This window comes from Lytechinus pictus, chromosome 13 (assembly GCF_037042905.1).
Source record: "Lytechinus pictus isolate F3 Inbred chromosome 13, Lp3.0, whole genome shotgun sequence".
NCBI classification, from domain to species: domain Eukaryota; kingdom Metazoa; phylum Echinodermata; class Echinoidea; order Temnopleuroida; family Toxopneustidae; genus Lytechinus; species Lytechinus pictus.
The window spans coordinates 17,241,999-17,259,285 of record NC_087257.1 but is presented as its reverse complement, the minus strand read 5'-3'; the positions used below and the strand labels follow the sequence as shown (position 1 = coordinate 17,259,285).

At 35.9% G+C, this 17,287-nt stretch overlaps 1 protein-coding gene across 1 annotated transcript; it reads right to left on the bottom strand.

Moving 5' to 3' along the window:
- Positions 1-1,061: 1,061 nt before the first annotated feature.
- Positions 1,062-16,475, bottom strand: LOC129274590 (allene oxide synthase-lipoxygenase protein-like). The gene is made up of 14 exons (XM_064108325.1): positions 16,090-16,475; positions 13,681-13,900; positions 12,932-12,976; positions 12,240-12,365; positions 10,876-10,973; positions 9,487-9,619; positions 8,911-9,006; positions 8,126-8,340; positions 7,302-7,561; positions 6,914-7,014; positions 6,167-6,340; positions 5,472-5,635; positions 1,728-3,893; positions 1,062-1,620 (listed from the first exon to the last, which is right to left on the bottom strand). Exons 1-13 carry the CDS (start codon positions 16,392-16,394, stop codon positions 3,779-3,781), a joined length of 2,052 nt encoding a protein of 683 aa, XP_063964395.1. The 5' UTR covers positions 16,395-16,475; the 3' UTR covers positions 1,062-1,620; positions 1,728-3,778.
- Between the last annotated feature and the right edge of the window lie 812 nt (positions 16,476-17,287).

The window sequence follows — 17,287 nt, the reverse complement described above, 5'->3', positions numbered from 1 at the left end:
TCTCAAATGACCTTTGTGATTTTTCATTAGGATAAGCACTATCATTTTCAAATGTAGATGTTGCGTAAGCTTTACCGGTAGAGTATTCAAATTCTAAGAACAAAAGGCCTTGTATAGACCAGGTGACTAGAATAGTACATCAGGGATAAAGTTTGGAAATCTGTTTTATTGTCTGCCTTTGGCACATTTGACTATTGTTTAGGCTACTGTCAAATACCAGTGATTATGAAGGCTCTATTTATTACTGTTCAGCTTGGATGTGATAAATATTTTGAAAGGAATACATGAATAATCATCAAATCACAAATGCCTGTGTCAGTGAATTTGAAAGCCACTTTCATGGTTGTCTCCAATGACCTTTTTCTGCTCGTGCGCAGTTTACAACCGTGAACAGGCTTATTGGGTACCGGTAGGAAACAACCGTCATTGTGGTTGGTTTAGCAAGTATGATAAATCCTGGCTGTTTTACCCTGAGCAATTTAAAGAAAGAATAGCAGTTTTATCTATGTGGAAAGTATGTCAGTGGTAATTTTGTTTTTAAAAGCACAATTTTTCCCAAAATTCCTCGTGGCTGAAAATTCCTGAAACTTTCCATGGAATTTTTCTTTGCAACCATAGTAAGAAAAAAAAATAGATTCTTGGTATTAAATCTAGATCTAGTTGATCCATCCCTAATCCTTGCTCGACAAATGGTTTCATACCAAAAAAGAGAAAATAGGCAATCATCATCATTTGAAATGATGTGGATCCTGACCTGGATAAAATCTAGGGGGGGCTGGCACTGTCATTACAAGGAAAAGCAGGTAAACAGAGTTGTGCATAAAGTAAAAAGGGCATCAATATTGCTAAAATCAGAAAATAAGGTACACTGTCTTTGATATTATGACAATGTTTTCTGGGTAGGGAACATGTTATCAAATACTTTATGTGTAGTCTGAGATCTGAAATTTATTACATTTTAGGGTCTCTTTTAAATGTTCACGTAGTAATATGTTGTCCACATTGTAATAACAGTGGCCCCCACCCCTTGTAAAATACGAAATGCATCCACACATAACACCTTTTTCTTCATATCATCGACACCGTAGCTGTTTATTGAGGACATACACATTCATATGATAAACAATAGACTGGTATTGGGACCAACTCATTTTCCAATCCTCATAGAAGCCTTAAGAAACAGACTGATTAAACTTGACAACAATTTTTCCAGAAGTATTTCTAGGCCCCGGAGGAAAATTGTGTACAGGAGATTTGGGTCATTTTCAATTAGCCTTGCTAAAAGGAAACAATATTTACAGATTATGTGCAAGGTTTGAATATACATGTAGAGGAGACTATTACATTCATCAAAAGATGCAGTCGTAACTTCATTTACAACCAATTCTTATCACAATCTACATTATGTATTATGCAAAAACAATAAATACAACAAATAATGTTAAGAATCTCATATATGCAAGTCCCATTATACCTCATTTTATTCTAAATATTTATATTAATTACATTTTAAAGCCTTATGGATGAAATGGACACTCTTCTAAAGTGTTATAGCTTTGTGTATTCTTTATTGTACTTCCACATATAATTGAAGGTACTGATACCTTGGTCACATTTGCTCTACGGCGGCCGTACGGCGAGTCGAAAACAGCCGTTTTTACATTTTTGTACCAGCTACATATAGGTGGTTTGAATAAAAGTGAATAAAACGGCTGTTTTTGACTCGCCGTACGGCCGCCGTAGGTCATATGTGACCGAGGTATTATTCTCTTTACACTACAAACAAATTATTCTTGGAATTTTGACAATATATGCAAAACTATCTGTTTCATTTACCATGCCATGGCTAATTTTCATTCTAAAATGATTTTGTGATAAATATTTTGTGTTGGCTCGTTATAATGGCTGCAGCCAGAAACTAATGATTTTGGGGTGTGTGTTTGGGTGGTTTTTTTTTCTCAGCAATATATCTTCCCAACTTGTCCAAGAAAAACTGTTTAAGGTAAATCTAATACTTCTTATGGAGTTGTTCAAAACTGGGCATCATGGAAATGGTTGATTAATAATGATTTGCCAATCAGCCTTGTTGGAGTATAATTATTCAAAACTACAATGCAAAATTACTGATCCATGATAATGATGTACAAAATTTGGTCTCATGAAAGTTCTTTTGTCAAGTTGTTTCTTTTCTTAACTATATTAATGTTTTTATATCCTTGCTGTATTGGTACTATTGTTTCTATAATTTTAAACAATTTTTTTTAACCGATACAGCCCAAAACTATGTTAGACATGCATCTACATACAGTCTTTTACTTAATTAATAGGTTTTGATCTTGGAGATATTTCACATATACGTAAGTTTGACTTGAACTGACCTTTCAATATTAGCAGTCAGTAAGCAGGTCCTCTAAAATAAGCTTTATTCATCCAAGTGAAATGTACTTCGATATAGACAGGCTCTGCATACTTACCTGGATGAAGATCAAAACAACCATTTTGATGTACATGTAGTTCCCACTGCATCGGTGAAATTATAGACCAGTTCGTAGTTACTTCATGGACAACTTTGGTCAAATACCTTTCATTTCTTTATTAGGATACATAGATTTCAAAGCAAGATATAGTGTAAGCATGCCTTACATAGCAGGATGAAGAAATTGAATAGACTATTTAAATGACTATTTTTAGCACACCATTGAACACTCTATGAAAGTATTTGTTGCATTTCTATTTTGAATGCATATTATAGCTTGTTTAGTTGTACAATGTACTTGGCAAACTTAACTGTGAAAGACCAGTCATTCGTGGACGCATTGTTGTATTTTGGTGGATGTAAATGAAAAACAGAATTCAAAAGAACGTATGAATAATCAAGACATCAAAGTTGGTTCTTATCTCAATAAGTTTTAAACCACCATTTCACTTTAGTACCAACGACCTTCCTCTGATCATGCACAGAGTGGAACTACGAACTGGCTTATGCTCTGGGAACCCCAGTTTATCAATAACATTGTATGTAACTGTATTACATGTACATTGTCACTCATTATGACTTCAGGGGAGTGTTTCTCAAAAGGACATATCAGATGTTTTGTCCAACAGTTACCATTGGAACTGTGCCTCTCAGCCAATCAAAATCAAAGAAAGTTGTTAGATCTGACAACTAACTTGCCAGAGGAAAATAAACACTCCCCAGATGTCCAGGTAACCCTTAATCCGAGTTACACTTATAAATCTCTTTGAGAAAACTCCTATTGGGGCATTGCAAGACACCTATGGATAATTGTGAATCTCGTTTTGGGTCTTCAAACCAATCATGCCTTGCATTTAATTGCTTATTGCATTTAATGGCTGATAGGCTTCTTGCAACAAGAAGTGTAAACAGGGCCCTGTCTTACATAGAGTTAAATTGATCCTAACAATCGTAACTCTATGGAAATCCATCAGTGTCATAATTTTTTCTACGAAAAATTTGCACATTGTCCTCTGTGTGCAAAGAGAAGCGCATTGAATTTTGAAGAAAACAATGAATGCATGAATATACATCATAGCTAGAAAATATTTTGAACAAACATGCGTAATAGATGTTGACGTTGCTGCTGTCCATAGTAACGATCGACTGATCGGATCAATCGTACTCTTTGTAAGACGGGGCCCTGATATCATACAGCTAGAATTGGTCTATTGTAAAATTGCAACAGAATTTTGCATTTGATTTCAAGTATTTTCTTGCAACACCCCCTTAGTCGCACTTTATTGTTTGTGAAACATGCAGTTAGATGGCAATAGAATTAGGGATGCAGCTTGGATGAAGGATGAGGTACGGTTGAACACGATCCTTGTTCCGTTTATCAATCTCTGCAGTGACTGCTTTCAGTTCCTCATGTAATCTGGAAGGTGAATTGAGAATAGTTTCTTGATGAAACTTTGAGTGCACAGTAAATTAATATAATTTTCTTTGATCCCGGGGGCCGTAACACAAAGGTTAGCAATGATCGTAGAACATTATTCTACGATTGATTCCATTGGCTACAATGTACAATTAATCGTAGAAATCAAGCGTACGATTAATCGCTAACGTTTGTGTTACGGGAACCCCGGTAACTGGTTGGATTAACAAACTAACTATTAATTGGACTTGATGTGAAAATATTTAAAAATAATGCAGTAATTGTTTTAAAAGGTTTGCACTTACAAGTTCACCCTGATGATATGTTTTGATTAAAAAAAATTGTAGGAAAATATTGGTAAGGTTCGTTTGATGAAAGTCTGTCAAAGAATAAAAGAGTTAAGTTTTAAAGTTTTGACTATGTGTTTAAATAAACTCCCCAAACTTTCATTTTAATTATGATTTTTTTTAATAAAAACTTAAGGAAAGCAACCTATTTTCAGGGTGAATTTACAGCTTTCTACAAAACAGATATGTTGACTAAGTTAAAAGTTAAAAAGGCCGGAGGAATGACCCAGTTTCATTGTTTTTTTACATTCATACTTTTGAATATGGTAGACACAACACAATAATGGTCGGATTAAGTGTGATTATAAGTTAATTTGGATGCACAAAAAATATGTTGAAATTGTGGCCATCCCTTGGCCCTTTTTCATTGTCATTTTAATATTTTGGTTTCTATTGTGCAATATTCTTTGTTTATACTTTGTGACTGATATTTTGTTGTTTTGTAATAATTGTCACCTTCAAAAATAGTTTAGGAAAGCAGATTAAGTCAGTTTCTTTTGTATTATCTGAATAATTGTTACAGAGGAAATTGATATTGTTCAAGTGCAATTATTATGCAAAGTATTATTGTAAAAGCTGAAGATTGAAAGCCATTGTATGTTTGACAACTTGACAATATTACTATTAAAATTGAAAATGCAAGAACTGTTGTAAACTGTTATCTTTATTATTGTTTTTTTTTATATTGATTGTTGTGTGATTACATCTTCATGATGTCATAATTGAAAGGATTAAAAATAATCAGAAGAAAATGAAGTGAGAAAATACACTGACTGCCCTAATCAGGATTTGAACCCGGTGTGATTTTCTCACATTCGTTTTCTATGATTTTTTGTTGTTGGGGGGGGGGGCAAGAAAGATTGATATTTATAAAGGAATGTTATTGATTTCATCATAATAAATGAATGATAATCTTTAGATAAAATATCTTTCCCATTATTTTCTACCAATGACCGTGTAAAAACTATAGTGTTAAGAACAGCATATATATTGGTGCTATGAGAGAACCACTCAATCAGGTGTTAAAATACAATATGGTGTTTGAAAATGACACCAAATAATGTTGAACAAACAATTCAACAAGTACAATGTGTTGGTACAGCTTTGAACTTACAACACAGATTCAACACTGGTGTAAAGTTTCAAGTGTGTTAACCTGTGAACACTTATGGTGTAGTTCTAACACTGCTATTAATTTTTGCACTACAGGGTACACGTTACAGGTACTTACGTCTCGATGGCTTTCTTGCCGATGGGGTCGTACATGTACTGCACCTCAAAATCCCCCAGAGCTTTGGTGTCTCTTCTGCTCAAGATTCTAGACATCACCATAGCTCGAATGGTCCAGTCTTTGGGAGGTAGGGTTTCCAGCACATCGTTCTCCGTTCTAACACCCTAAATAAATGTACCACGAATAGGTATTGTTTTCATTAACAAAGGCAAGAATTCAAATAGTGTCTTACACATTTAAGATTTTTTCAAGCATTCAATGCAAAGTTTATTGATATACTATCATGATATTAAAGTATCATCAAATTAAAAAAAAACTTTTCTTTACCCTCCTGGTAAACACAGCATAGCATTAGATGATTTATTCCTTCTACTTCTAATACATGTGTAGCTATCCTTTGTCCTATATAATTTTGAAACTTTATCATTTTTTAACAATATCAAGTGATGAAATGGCTTGACATACGTACGTCTCCATGTACTGCCAAAATTGTCCAGGGCTGCGTTGCATAATAGTTTCTCACATGACATCTTTACCAACCAATGATAACAATGGTCGACGGCCAATATCAATCGAGGGTTTCAGGGAAGTTACCATTGGATTGCAAAGTTACCATGATTATAAACTTATTTGCAGCGTCCCCATGGTGTGGCAACCCCGTTTAGGCTTTGTGCAATACTGTACCCCAAGATCACCTTATCTTTAGGTGGACTTCCCCTGAGACACCCTGGGTAGGAGGGGACGAAGCCATACTCGTCATACTGCGTAAAGGTAACTGCTGCATGGCCAGCACTACATATGTAGATGATGTTGGTGAGAAGCTCCGTCAGTTGCTGACCATTTCGAAACTTGCCATCACTGGGTATGCCCTGCATCAAATAAATTTATTTGCAAACTCAAGGTGTATAATATTTTCATGACGAACACATTAAAATGTATATAGCATGTTTTGTGGTTGTTGAAAAATTACTCCTGGAGGTCGATAAAAGAAGAAAGAAGATAGATAAGGGGATAGAAAGAGAGGGGATAGAGAGAAACAGAAAGGGGTGAATGCAATAAGAGAAATGAAGGAAAGAAAAGAGAGAGGGGCACAGAATAGTATAAAAGAAGGCATGCAGGCCCCAAAACAGACCCTTGGGGTACACCACGACACACTTAACATTAAATGACAATCAGCAGGGCTGTTGAGAATTCCCAGTGCGAATGATATAATTTAGGGGTCAAAATGAGTGATATCAATATAAATGCATGCAAATGGAAACAAAATTTTAGAGGGAGAAAGGACTAAAATGAGTGAGTCCTACTCAATCTCACTGAGTGAGAGTTGGCAACCCTGCAATAAGCATAGTAATCTTTTCACCAGGCGCACTAAATAAAAATTGTGGGTCTATTATCTTTATGCAGGAGACTGGATAGTTACAAACAAGGAGTGTTTTACTGACCTTGATCCCACATGTATGCGGAGATGCGGCAGAAGGTTCAGTTGCCAGGATTCTTCCCCATTCAAGTACTTCCGGGTCAGCTTTGATCTTCTTTGCGTGACCTGCAAATCAAGATGCAAAAGAATGTGGAAGTTCAGTATTGTTATTCAAGGAAGGATTTTGGAAGCTAATTTTAAGAACATTAGTCATTTTACTTTTTTGTCCAACGGGGGTGGATACAGCATATACGTACATGGAGATGTTCCTGTCTCATCACATTTATTTTCACACTTACTAAAAGAGAAAAAAAAGTCCAAGGCATTTCTTTTCCAAATTCATTTTAAGTACACCAATCTCCTACTGGTCAAATGAAAAAGAAAAAAATTGTAGATGTCTTTTTGAAGCATACCATAGTATCCGTTGACGACCGTTCTGACGTATTCCTCAATTGCTTCATATATCAGGGTACCGTCATCTCGGTAATGGTAGTTGGGTAGTACTTCTGGGTCATTGACGCCCCTGTCCTCGAGGTCATGAACCATGTGACCATCCTTCGAGATATTCCAGTCCTTCCACACTCGACGAATCAACTCCATCATCCCTTTACGACCGATGAGCAAGGTCTCTTCGATCCAACCGTCTTCTCCGAACAAGGTGTCGTAACCAACACTAGGGGAAAGACAAACCTCATGAACCTCAAACAAATCTCATCTCTCATGAGAAAAATCTATGTGAATCAATGTCGCGATATTTAAGGTTTTTGAATAATTTCCCAAATTAGATCGCATACGAGGTATTGGATCATGGCAAGGGCGAAGCCTGGGTATTTTGATATGAGGGGCAAGGTGGCTTCAATTTGACGTCATTCCTTTTCCTCAGTGTAATTAAAAACAGGGTTAAAATAGAAGGTAAACGACCATGGAGAGCATCATCAAACATTTTGTTTTTGGGAAACTTTCATTAGCTCTGATTTGCTAGAAGTACAGATGCCTGGCTTTCATTATGGTAACTGTCAGATAAAACAGACTATGTTTGAAACATCCATCACATCCTTTGACGAAACGGTCCATTTTCTATCATAGAGTTGATTTTTATACTCTTTTCTTTCTTATCATTCCTATTTCTCTTCCCTTTTCTTCTCTTTTTATTGTTGTTTTATACTTTAAAATGTACAGCCCCTCCACTGTAATATACCACCCCTGGATCACAGTAGCACCGATACGAGTAACTTACTGGTTAATTCCTAAGAGGAACCGGAAGTGGGGTGCGAGGAGACGGTTGAGTGGATGAGATGGGGACAGGCACCGATGCGTTGCCACGGCAATGGTTTCCATTAGAAGATGAGACATTCCCATGCGGCAGATTGATTGGTGGTAGGAAGCATCGGCGAGATTGAACCACATCTTGGCTAACATCCACGTGTACTCGGGGTCACTTGGAACGAAGATCTGTTATTGAAATCGGGAGGCTCTTCATGATAATGTAATTGGATTAAACTTGTATATGTTAATTCATTTTAAAGTGAATTTAAATCATAGAATAGGCCTAGATATTGATATTTCTATCTGTAAATTCTTGTAAAGTAAGCTACATAATAACCTTGCTTTGTTTTAGTATTAATATCTTTATAATGGTTTTAGTATATGATTCTACGATTGGATATAGTATTCTGTTAGTGTTGCTTTCAGTTTAATCATCTATAAATTATTGTTTTAGTGAAAGCTCCACTTATTTTGTTTTAGAAAATGCGTCTGTATTTTCTTACCCTTTACAAGTTTTTGTATATGGTTCCAATATAGTTTTATATATGATTGTATGTTTTAGATGATGCTCAATCCATGACGAATTGAATTCAGTGTAAAGTGTCATAGATTCAGTGTAATTGTTCAGCATCTCTAATTGGTAATTGTTTATGGTTCATCAGGAGTGCACGGAATATTGGAATTATCTCCATAATAAATTTATAAGGTATTCCAATTGTGTATAAGGAAGCATATACGCATTGCTGGCATCCTTACCGGATTGTTCTCATTTGGTTCCTGGAATAGTTGTATTGCAACGGGGACCAGGTTCTTATCCTTGTTGACGAAGAACAGGGCTATTGGAGCTGGCACCTACATGTGGGTATATAGAGATACAAATGAATGGGTGTGTGTAGACCTATATCGACAATTCGTTATATTCTTCCAAGCATATAGTAGTTGCAGTAACTATGTTTGTCATGACTTTGATACTCTCCACTTATATGCAAATTAATTGGTGAAAAAAATAATCGTAGCAGATATATCATCGCTCGGTGGTAAAGTTAATCTTAGGCTTTTCTATCAGAATAAAGTTTCCTATAATTGCCATTATACAACCAAATTCAATTTCACTTTTTCATCATACTCACGTAAGGATCCCATTGAAAGTAAAATCATTTCGACTTTCATGGGCTATCCTTTTAAGGTATTTTGGTAATATATAGTCCTACCTGTACTATACCTGACAAATACTATCAATGAATCACTAAACCATTTTACATCTTTAAAGAGCGCTTAGCTGACATTTGGGAGTTACATCAAGTTTGAAAAGCATGACTTGATATTTCCTACCTCTCCACCCTGCCGTAAGGGCATTTCTTTCATTATCTCATAGTCTATGACGAACATTCGTTTCTTCCTGATTGCTTTTCCAATTGACATCCCTTCTAAGAAGGGCTTCAGCAGGTCGTCAGTCACTGGAAGTCTACAGAAAAGATTTTATAAACACAATTTTAAAGAAACGTGATAAATGGAAGCAGGGGAGAAAATATCTGGAACAAATGTAATCAAAAAGAATACAGTCATGTAGAATAATCAGAACAGTTCATTATTATGGGTTTATAAATCTTAAATATATAGTTTTGTAAATGTATTTTGTTTAAAGACATTCGAAAAACGGAACTACTTTGGTTCGTTGAAAATACTTCTGCACGTGGTGCAAGCTATTACTTAGACTTAAAATTTGTTGAAGCTATATAATATACAGTGCGTCCCACAAAAAACGAAACCGAGATTTATCGATGATTTATCATAACTTAATCACAAATAAAATAGACAATTGACTTACCATTGTAAAGCTTAGGATCTCTTCTTTAATCTGAAATTACTTAGATTATTTCTCATTCGCGCATGAGTGAGCAAAAACAATTTGAAAAGGGGATACCAAAAAGTCATTTGGCGGGCTGTATCTGGGTTTAAAAAAGAACACCACATTTTCAAAAAGTTCAATATCTGCTCTAATTACAGAAAATTGTCAAAAAATAACAAAGTTCTGGTTATTTGAAATAAGGCTTGAATTTCAATAATTTCATAACATGAAGAGGTTTTACAGGCTAGCGTTCAAACTCACTCGACACTCCGTTTTGTTGACGATCAGCCATACATGAGGTCTTTTGTTAACCATGCGATAGCTTCTGTGGGAAACCGGTGAAAACACGTTTATTTGATAAAATTAAGGAAATACAAGCATTGTTTCGAGGGAACATAAATTACTTTTTTACTTCTTGACCATTTTTTGTGATTAAGGTATCAAATAAAAGAGCAGATATTGATTTTTTTAGGCATGTGATTTTCTTTTAGAAATTCAGATAACCCCCGCCAAATGAGTTTTTGGTATCATTTCTTCAAATTGTTTTTGCTCACTCGTGCATGAATAAAGGAATAATCTAAGTAATACCAGATGAAAGAGGAGATTCTAAGCTTTACATTGGTAGGTAATTTGTCTATTGTATTTGTGATTAAATTATGATAAATCATCGCTTAATCTCGGTTTCGTTTTTTCTGGGACGCATTGTATATCAAAAAGGATTTTGTGAATGTATCCGCTCATGAAACCATTTCCTTATTAACAGTATCATTCATTAATTGTTTTATTTGAAATTGCAAATGTGAATATCAATGTCAATCATGAATGTGTATTAGAAGTTACAACAAAACGAACTATCTAGGTCATTAACTTACTTGAGCGGAATCTTCTTGCAAAGCCGGATCTGCGTTGGGTTACAACCAACTAACCTCTGCATACCAAATGTTGTATCCTTCCGCCATCGCGAAAGACACTGGAAGTAGAATATTCAAAAATATATGCAGCAATGAGCTCGTGTAATTTTTTATATATGTGTTTCATGTTTCAAGATTTTAAATTCACCAAACACGTATTGTTAAGTTACCATGGTTTTCGAGCTGGTCCGGGAATCGCTTGTCTGATTTTTACAGTTAAAATGAACAAAAAAAATATTCATGAAAGGGGAAAAATCGTTAGAAATCGCCTACTTCTTCCGGGAAATCCTATTATCAATTAATCACTTAATTACCACTATGGTAAGGCATATATTATATACAGTGAAAATATCTTAAATGATAATGGTTATAAGCCACAACCTCAAGCCTATGTTGCAAGATAATCGGTCCCTGCTGGGGATCAATATATCGATCGATTATCTAACATGTCTCATTATTCGCAACATCGCTTGAACTTGACCAGCCATCTATAATGATACTACTAATAATATAGGATTTGTATAGCGCACGTATCCACCTTTGCTAGGTGCTCAAGGCGCTCCTATATTACCCCGGCTAAGCTATAGTCTACTGATTCTGGTGCACACAGCTTTTTGAGGAATTACTTCCTGCCGGTACCCATTTACCTCACCTGGGTCGAGTGCAGCAGTGTTGATAAATTTCCCTCTATTTGAAAAGTAGACTCAGAACCACTAGACCACGACGCGCCCACAAAATATACAAGTTCGCCATTGCATTCTGCCCATGAGCACTAAAAGGTCACTCGAGATAAATCATCAAGGTTGTTGCCACAATTACCGACATAAACATTTTGTGATTCGATGATTATTTTTCACAATTCCTTTCAAAATATTCTTGTCATCAAATCCACTGAAGAGTAACAAAGTGTTTATAATCTTTGCCCCAAATAATATTCGATAATAATTCGGCCCAAATAATAGTTAATATGCCAAAACGTTTTTTTATATTCTATCACTGACCTACTTTCTAGTCACCTTGAGAGCATTTCATGAGACGAACTTGTACTTGTCGGACGTTTTACCCGACAAGCCCTGTTATATACCTTAGCAACTGTGCTTCTCATCCAATCAAAATCAAGTAAAGGTCTGACAACTTTGTTGATGAAACGCTCCTCTGGTCTATGCCATGAATGTCGTTTTTATAATTTGAATACCACAGGATGCTATGTCAGGAATGCTTACGCAACATCTTCATTTGAAAGTGTCATTGTTCATCCTCTTAAAAAATGGGAAAGGTCATTCGAAAAGAAAAAGTTTGATGGCTTATTCAAGATATCGTCTTACCGTTGGAGGCGGTAGGTCTCCACCGTAGATAGTTCTCATGTCATCCAAAGAATTCCAAAATGTCGCCCTCACTCGTGTGATGACGCCTTGTAAGCTCAGAGCCAAACTCTGCTTTGTCAGGTCCCACTAGAAAACAAACAAAGAAATGTCTCTCATCATGAGTCGGTTTTTTTTTCTTTTCTTTTCTTTATTCCTCTATTCATTTTATTTCGAGTCAGTGTATTTATCTCAATTCTTTAAGGAAAGAACTCGGTTTGTTGTTTGTTTTAAATCTTATTTTAGGCGTTAACTCTTCCCCACTACCATCATGACCAGGGACATGCATATTACAATTCTATTGTCATATTCATTTTTTGTCCATGGTTCCTGAAAAAGAAGGGTCGGAATTCCCCAACCCGCTTCAGTCGCCACTGTCCAAGTGATATTCCAATTGCATCGTTTGTGTGTGAGGGTGTGTGTATGTGTGTGTGCGTGTATGTATGTGTTTTTTCATGAAAAGCAGACCTATAACATTGCTTACCTCCAGCGCTGATCAGCGTTCGGCCATGAAAGGCCGTATATACACCTAACGTCCTGATACCATCATCGGTTCCTCAAGTGTTATCCTAATTATATCAAATCTTCAGAACGAAATTTTACTTTCATTCAAAATTCGTTTTAAATAAAAAATAATAATTAAAAAAAGCTCTCACCTCGTATCCGTAGGTAATCATTTCCTCCATTGGTACGTCACGGGCCTAAATGATGTAGACATGGTGTGAAAATGTACATTGTAAAAAATATTGGGTAAAATTTTAACCAGCACGAAGGTTATTATGTGTCCAACCACTTTGGGGCAGCATTTTACTCAATGCGGGAAGCATATTGCCCAGTAAGGTTAAAAAAAAATAAGCAGCAATTACTTTAGAATGGGCAAAATTTTCATGCCCAATGTTGGTTGAACACAAAATTACCCTCATGGAGCATTTTTACCCAATATAGTTTAGAATTTAATGGTATTAAAAATGCGAGAGGGTGAGGGGGATGAGCAAGATAGCAGGGTGAAAGGGAGGGACAAAGCGGGATTTGGCGAAATGTTAACTGGATTAAATTTCAAATTAATATTGTAAAATTCATTTTGACTTAATTCAAAAATTGGATACCCGATCATTTTATTCTTCTTTTCTGCAACCTTTATAAACATGAAATAAAACGGGATATGCGGGATACAATCTTCATACAAAGCATACATATATAAAATATAATATAAAAATACAAAGGATGTTGCTGAACAACTGTCAAATTCAAATTTTCATAACAGTTTATTATTTATAAATGATAACGGGCACCGTACTTTTTTATATATATGAATCTTAGAAGTTAAGCCTGAACTTAAGTAATGGTTTAACATGTTCAAGTCTATGCGTTTGTCCAAACGAAAATCGAATAAAATATTCGTTACCTGCGGCATTACGCCCTCGAATCTCCAGATGAAATCGTACTTCCTCTTCATAGCCTCGAGTTCGGCTAATCGTTGTTCTTTTCGACTTTCATCGTCCTGCGGCAATCGACTATCCCATTCAACTAACTGAAGACGAGGCTTGTCGACCACCCATCGGTTGACCGGGAATATGTACTTCGTGGTCGTCGAGTGACGCTCGACTTCGATGACGTCGACATACCTGAGTATATTTCATGAAAATGGTTGAGGGTAAGTTTCGAACAGGATGAGTTTTAAAGCTTTATATTCATTTGGAGAGTGAAAATGTAATGAAAAAATAATTGAAAATACTCATTTTCTCTTTATCTATAATACCTGATTATATTTTAAGAAAATGACTAAAGGATAACGTTTAAAGTGATTGGTTAACATTGGTTTGACTTTTAAAAAATCTGAGCTAGAAGGTCACACTTGTCACCTGTGTCTGTGATATGTTACAAAAATGAAGCCCAGAAAAAATTGCGTTCGAAAATAATTATTTAGTGCTTCAAAAATTGAAATATAAAGTGACCGAAAACACCATCTTAATTTCATCCCATACACGTATGTGTACTATTTAGGCGTCTATAAGACGCCTATTTACAAAATCGGGGTTTGCCTTGTAGTTTTAGCCTCTCATTCTCAATCATGGTTGTTTTTCAGGGTTTATTAGTTCTAATACATGCACTTGTACACATGTTTCATCTTGGTTTGAGAATTTTTTTAATCGGCTGCTCACAAAGTTAAACAATACCTTTAAGCAGAATGGTATGAATATGGATAAAACGACATGTAAAGTCCCATAATGCTTGTCTTCTCTCTATAGATAGTGAAAATGCGATGAAAACACTCTTTTTTAGGCAGAACTAACACACTACAGTAAATAATTTTTCACTAAACAAGCAAAATAATGTTCTTTTATGTTACTATTTTATGGAATTGCAAGAGGATGAAAAATCATTGATTTTGAGAGTGGTATTTCAATAGAAAGTAGGCCTACAGATTGGAAAATATCAAACCACTACTATTTCCAAAGAGAGTGGTAAAACATGTAAAATATTGAAATTCACAAGCTGTCTCATCTTTAATGTACCCCCGAATGGATAGGAATGTAAAGGAGGAAAGGAATGACAACAAAAATAAAATTAATAAAATAAAGATCTGTAGCAGTTACAGCTACAAATGTAGTTTAAAGAAGGGAGAGTTTGAGGGGGAGACGAAAATTAAAAAAGAAGGGGGAAGAGAGAAAATAGATCATCAAAATCAATTGACATGATTTCAAATTCAAATTTATTTATTTCACTTCCATCAATTGTACATACATGAATTGTATACCATATATAAACATAAATATTTGTATACGTTGCAAAAAAAAAAGAAAATAATGATACATATGTTAACACTTTGGGCAACACATTGTAGGTTTTGAATAAGTATACTATTTTTCAATAGAAATTAGATTAAGATGGAAATGGAGGGACCCACTAAAAAGCAATGCTTGTACAATGTGGGCCCCTCAAAACATAGATAACACAACAACAAATAACAAAATAGCAAAGTATAAATACAGATAATCAAATGAGAAAAAATAAATAACTGAGAGGGAAATACTCACAAAATAAATACAAAGTTATCAAAAATATACAGTTAGATAAAGGACAAAACAACCCGTCCTAAAAATATCCACCCTTCCCCACCCCACCCCCTCCCCCCCCCAAAAAAAAAAAGAGAAGGAAAAAAAAAAGGGAGAATGCCCTGAGAAGATGGATGGGTGTTGCTGTATGTAGATAGAACACATGCCGTCGTGGACTCAAGCAAACTGGATTCAATGATGTGTATAAAAGGAGAAAAAATATATAAAATAACCTGGAAAGAATAATGCACGAAAAATGTGATTGATGCCGTAAACAAATAACCGGTAGGAAGGCGGATAAGCAGAGCAATGTTTTATACATAGCAATGTTTTCCCGGCTTTAAGCCAGGATTTCTAAATAAAGTGAGCCGTGTATGCCCTTTTCTTATCAAATCAATTTAACCCTCACCCCCCAAAAAATATAATAATTTTGTGACACATTTTCGTTTCAGGATTTTATTTTAGAAGAAGGTATTTTCTTTCGTATGCGTCAGTTCAGTTTGCCATTAGGTTACTTTTATTAAAAAGAAATTGTTACTTCGTACTTCATGTTCTTTCTACTTCTGAAAAAAAAATACAAGGTGTTATTGCAAGCTTGGCTTGTTCGTTTATCTTTCCTCATGTCCTTCCTAAGTCTAGTACAAATTATTTGGTTCATACTTTTATACAAATTATATTTATGCATTACTATATTTATTTTGCAAACATTATAATAAGAAATAAAACTTGATAACATCTAAAATCCCATTCTGTATTACCAAGAATCGTTGAAGCCCGACAGGTCTCGCCATACTTCGAGTTTCAAGACAGGGCCTTTATCTCCAAGTTCCTTGGGTTTGAAGGTGTTGAAGTCCCCTCTTTCGAAGTGATCCTGCCAAAAGCTTCCAGTAAGTTTCATATTTTTGGTCCTTTCATCGTCTTTACTATGAAGCGCGATGTAGATGTTGGCGTCCGTACCGGCATTGCGGCAGTCGCCGGTCTTCACCCGGACCGTGTAGGCAGCCTGCTGCTTGTCCTTGTCCCCTCCAAATTCTTCCAGGAGTCTGCTAAGGAACTCGCCCATCTTGTTTCATTTCTTGATCAGGATCTCTCGATGATGTGGTCTCTGCGCGGAGTCAACCAGGCTGGTGAGGGGACTGTAGAATTGTGTGCTCAAGCAGAGAGGTACTCGACGAAAAAGCCGCAGCTACACTTGAACATGAGAGACTGTCAGCGATGCGTAGGGTGTAGACAAGGGGTGTTGAGATGGGGATGCAGCCCCCCTCCCCTCCGGCATTCGAAATTCAGGTGAGAATGTCGTGTAAAATAGAGAGGGGAGACGGAGAGGGATAGATGAAGAAAGGCCGATCTTGCCTACTGGCCATAGAAATGCATCAGTGTCAAAATAAATTAAAAAAAATGCTTTGTGGGGAATCTAGGCGTCTACCCCTTCCCCCTCCCCGCCATCATTCATTCCCAGTCAATACACTTCCAATCTCAAATGCAATGTATCGGGCATAATGTCATCAAACTTAAAAAAAACACAGAAATCATTAATATTTTGCCCTGAGCCATTCAAAATGCAGAATATCTTAAGGTTAGGATTTTTGAAACATGTACCCGCTGTTCGTTGCGAAATGGTTATGATATTTTGAGATCAAACACATCTCCAAACCTCAGTACGATCATTCTTCAAATTTCCACTCCTCCTCCTGCTGCTGCTTCTGCTGCTTCTACTACTACCACCACCACACCACCACCACTACTTCTAATAAACTACGTACAAGGCCTATATTTCATACGACTTTAAGTTTGATGGATCGCCTACTTGAGTAGAGATATGTATCAGATATCACCTTACTGTCAGTGTGAATGATTCGTGTAATCAATCTTAGATGTCTTCGTTTCAATGTTGCTTTAGAACCATCTTTTCGTACATTCAAGAGAAAATGGGGGGGGGGGTACGGTGCTATGGGG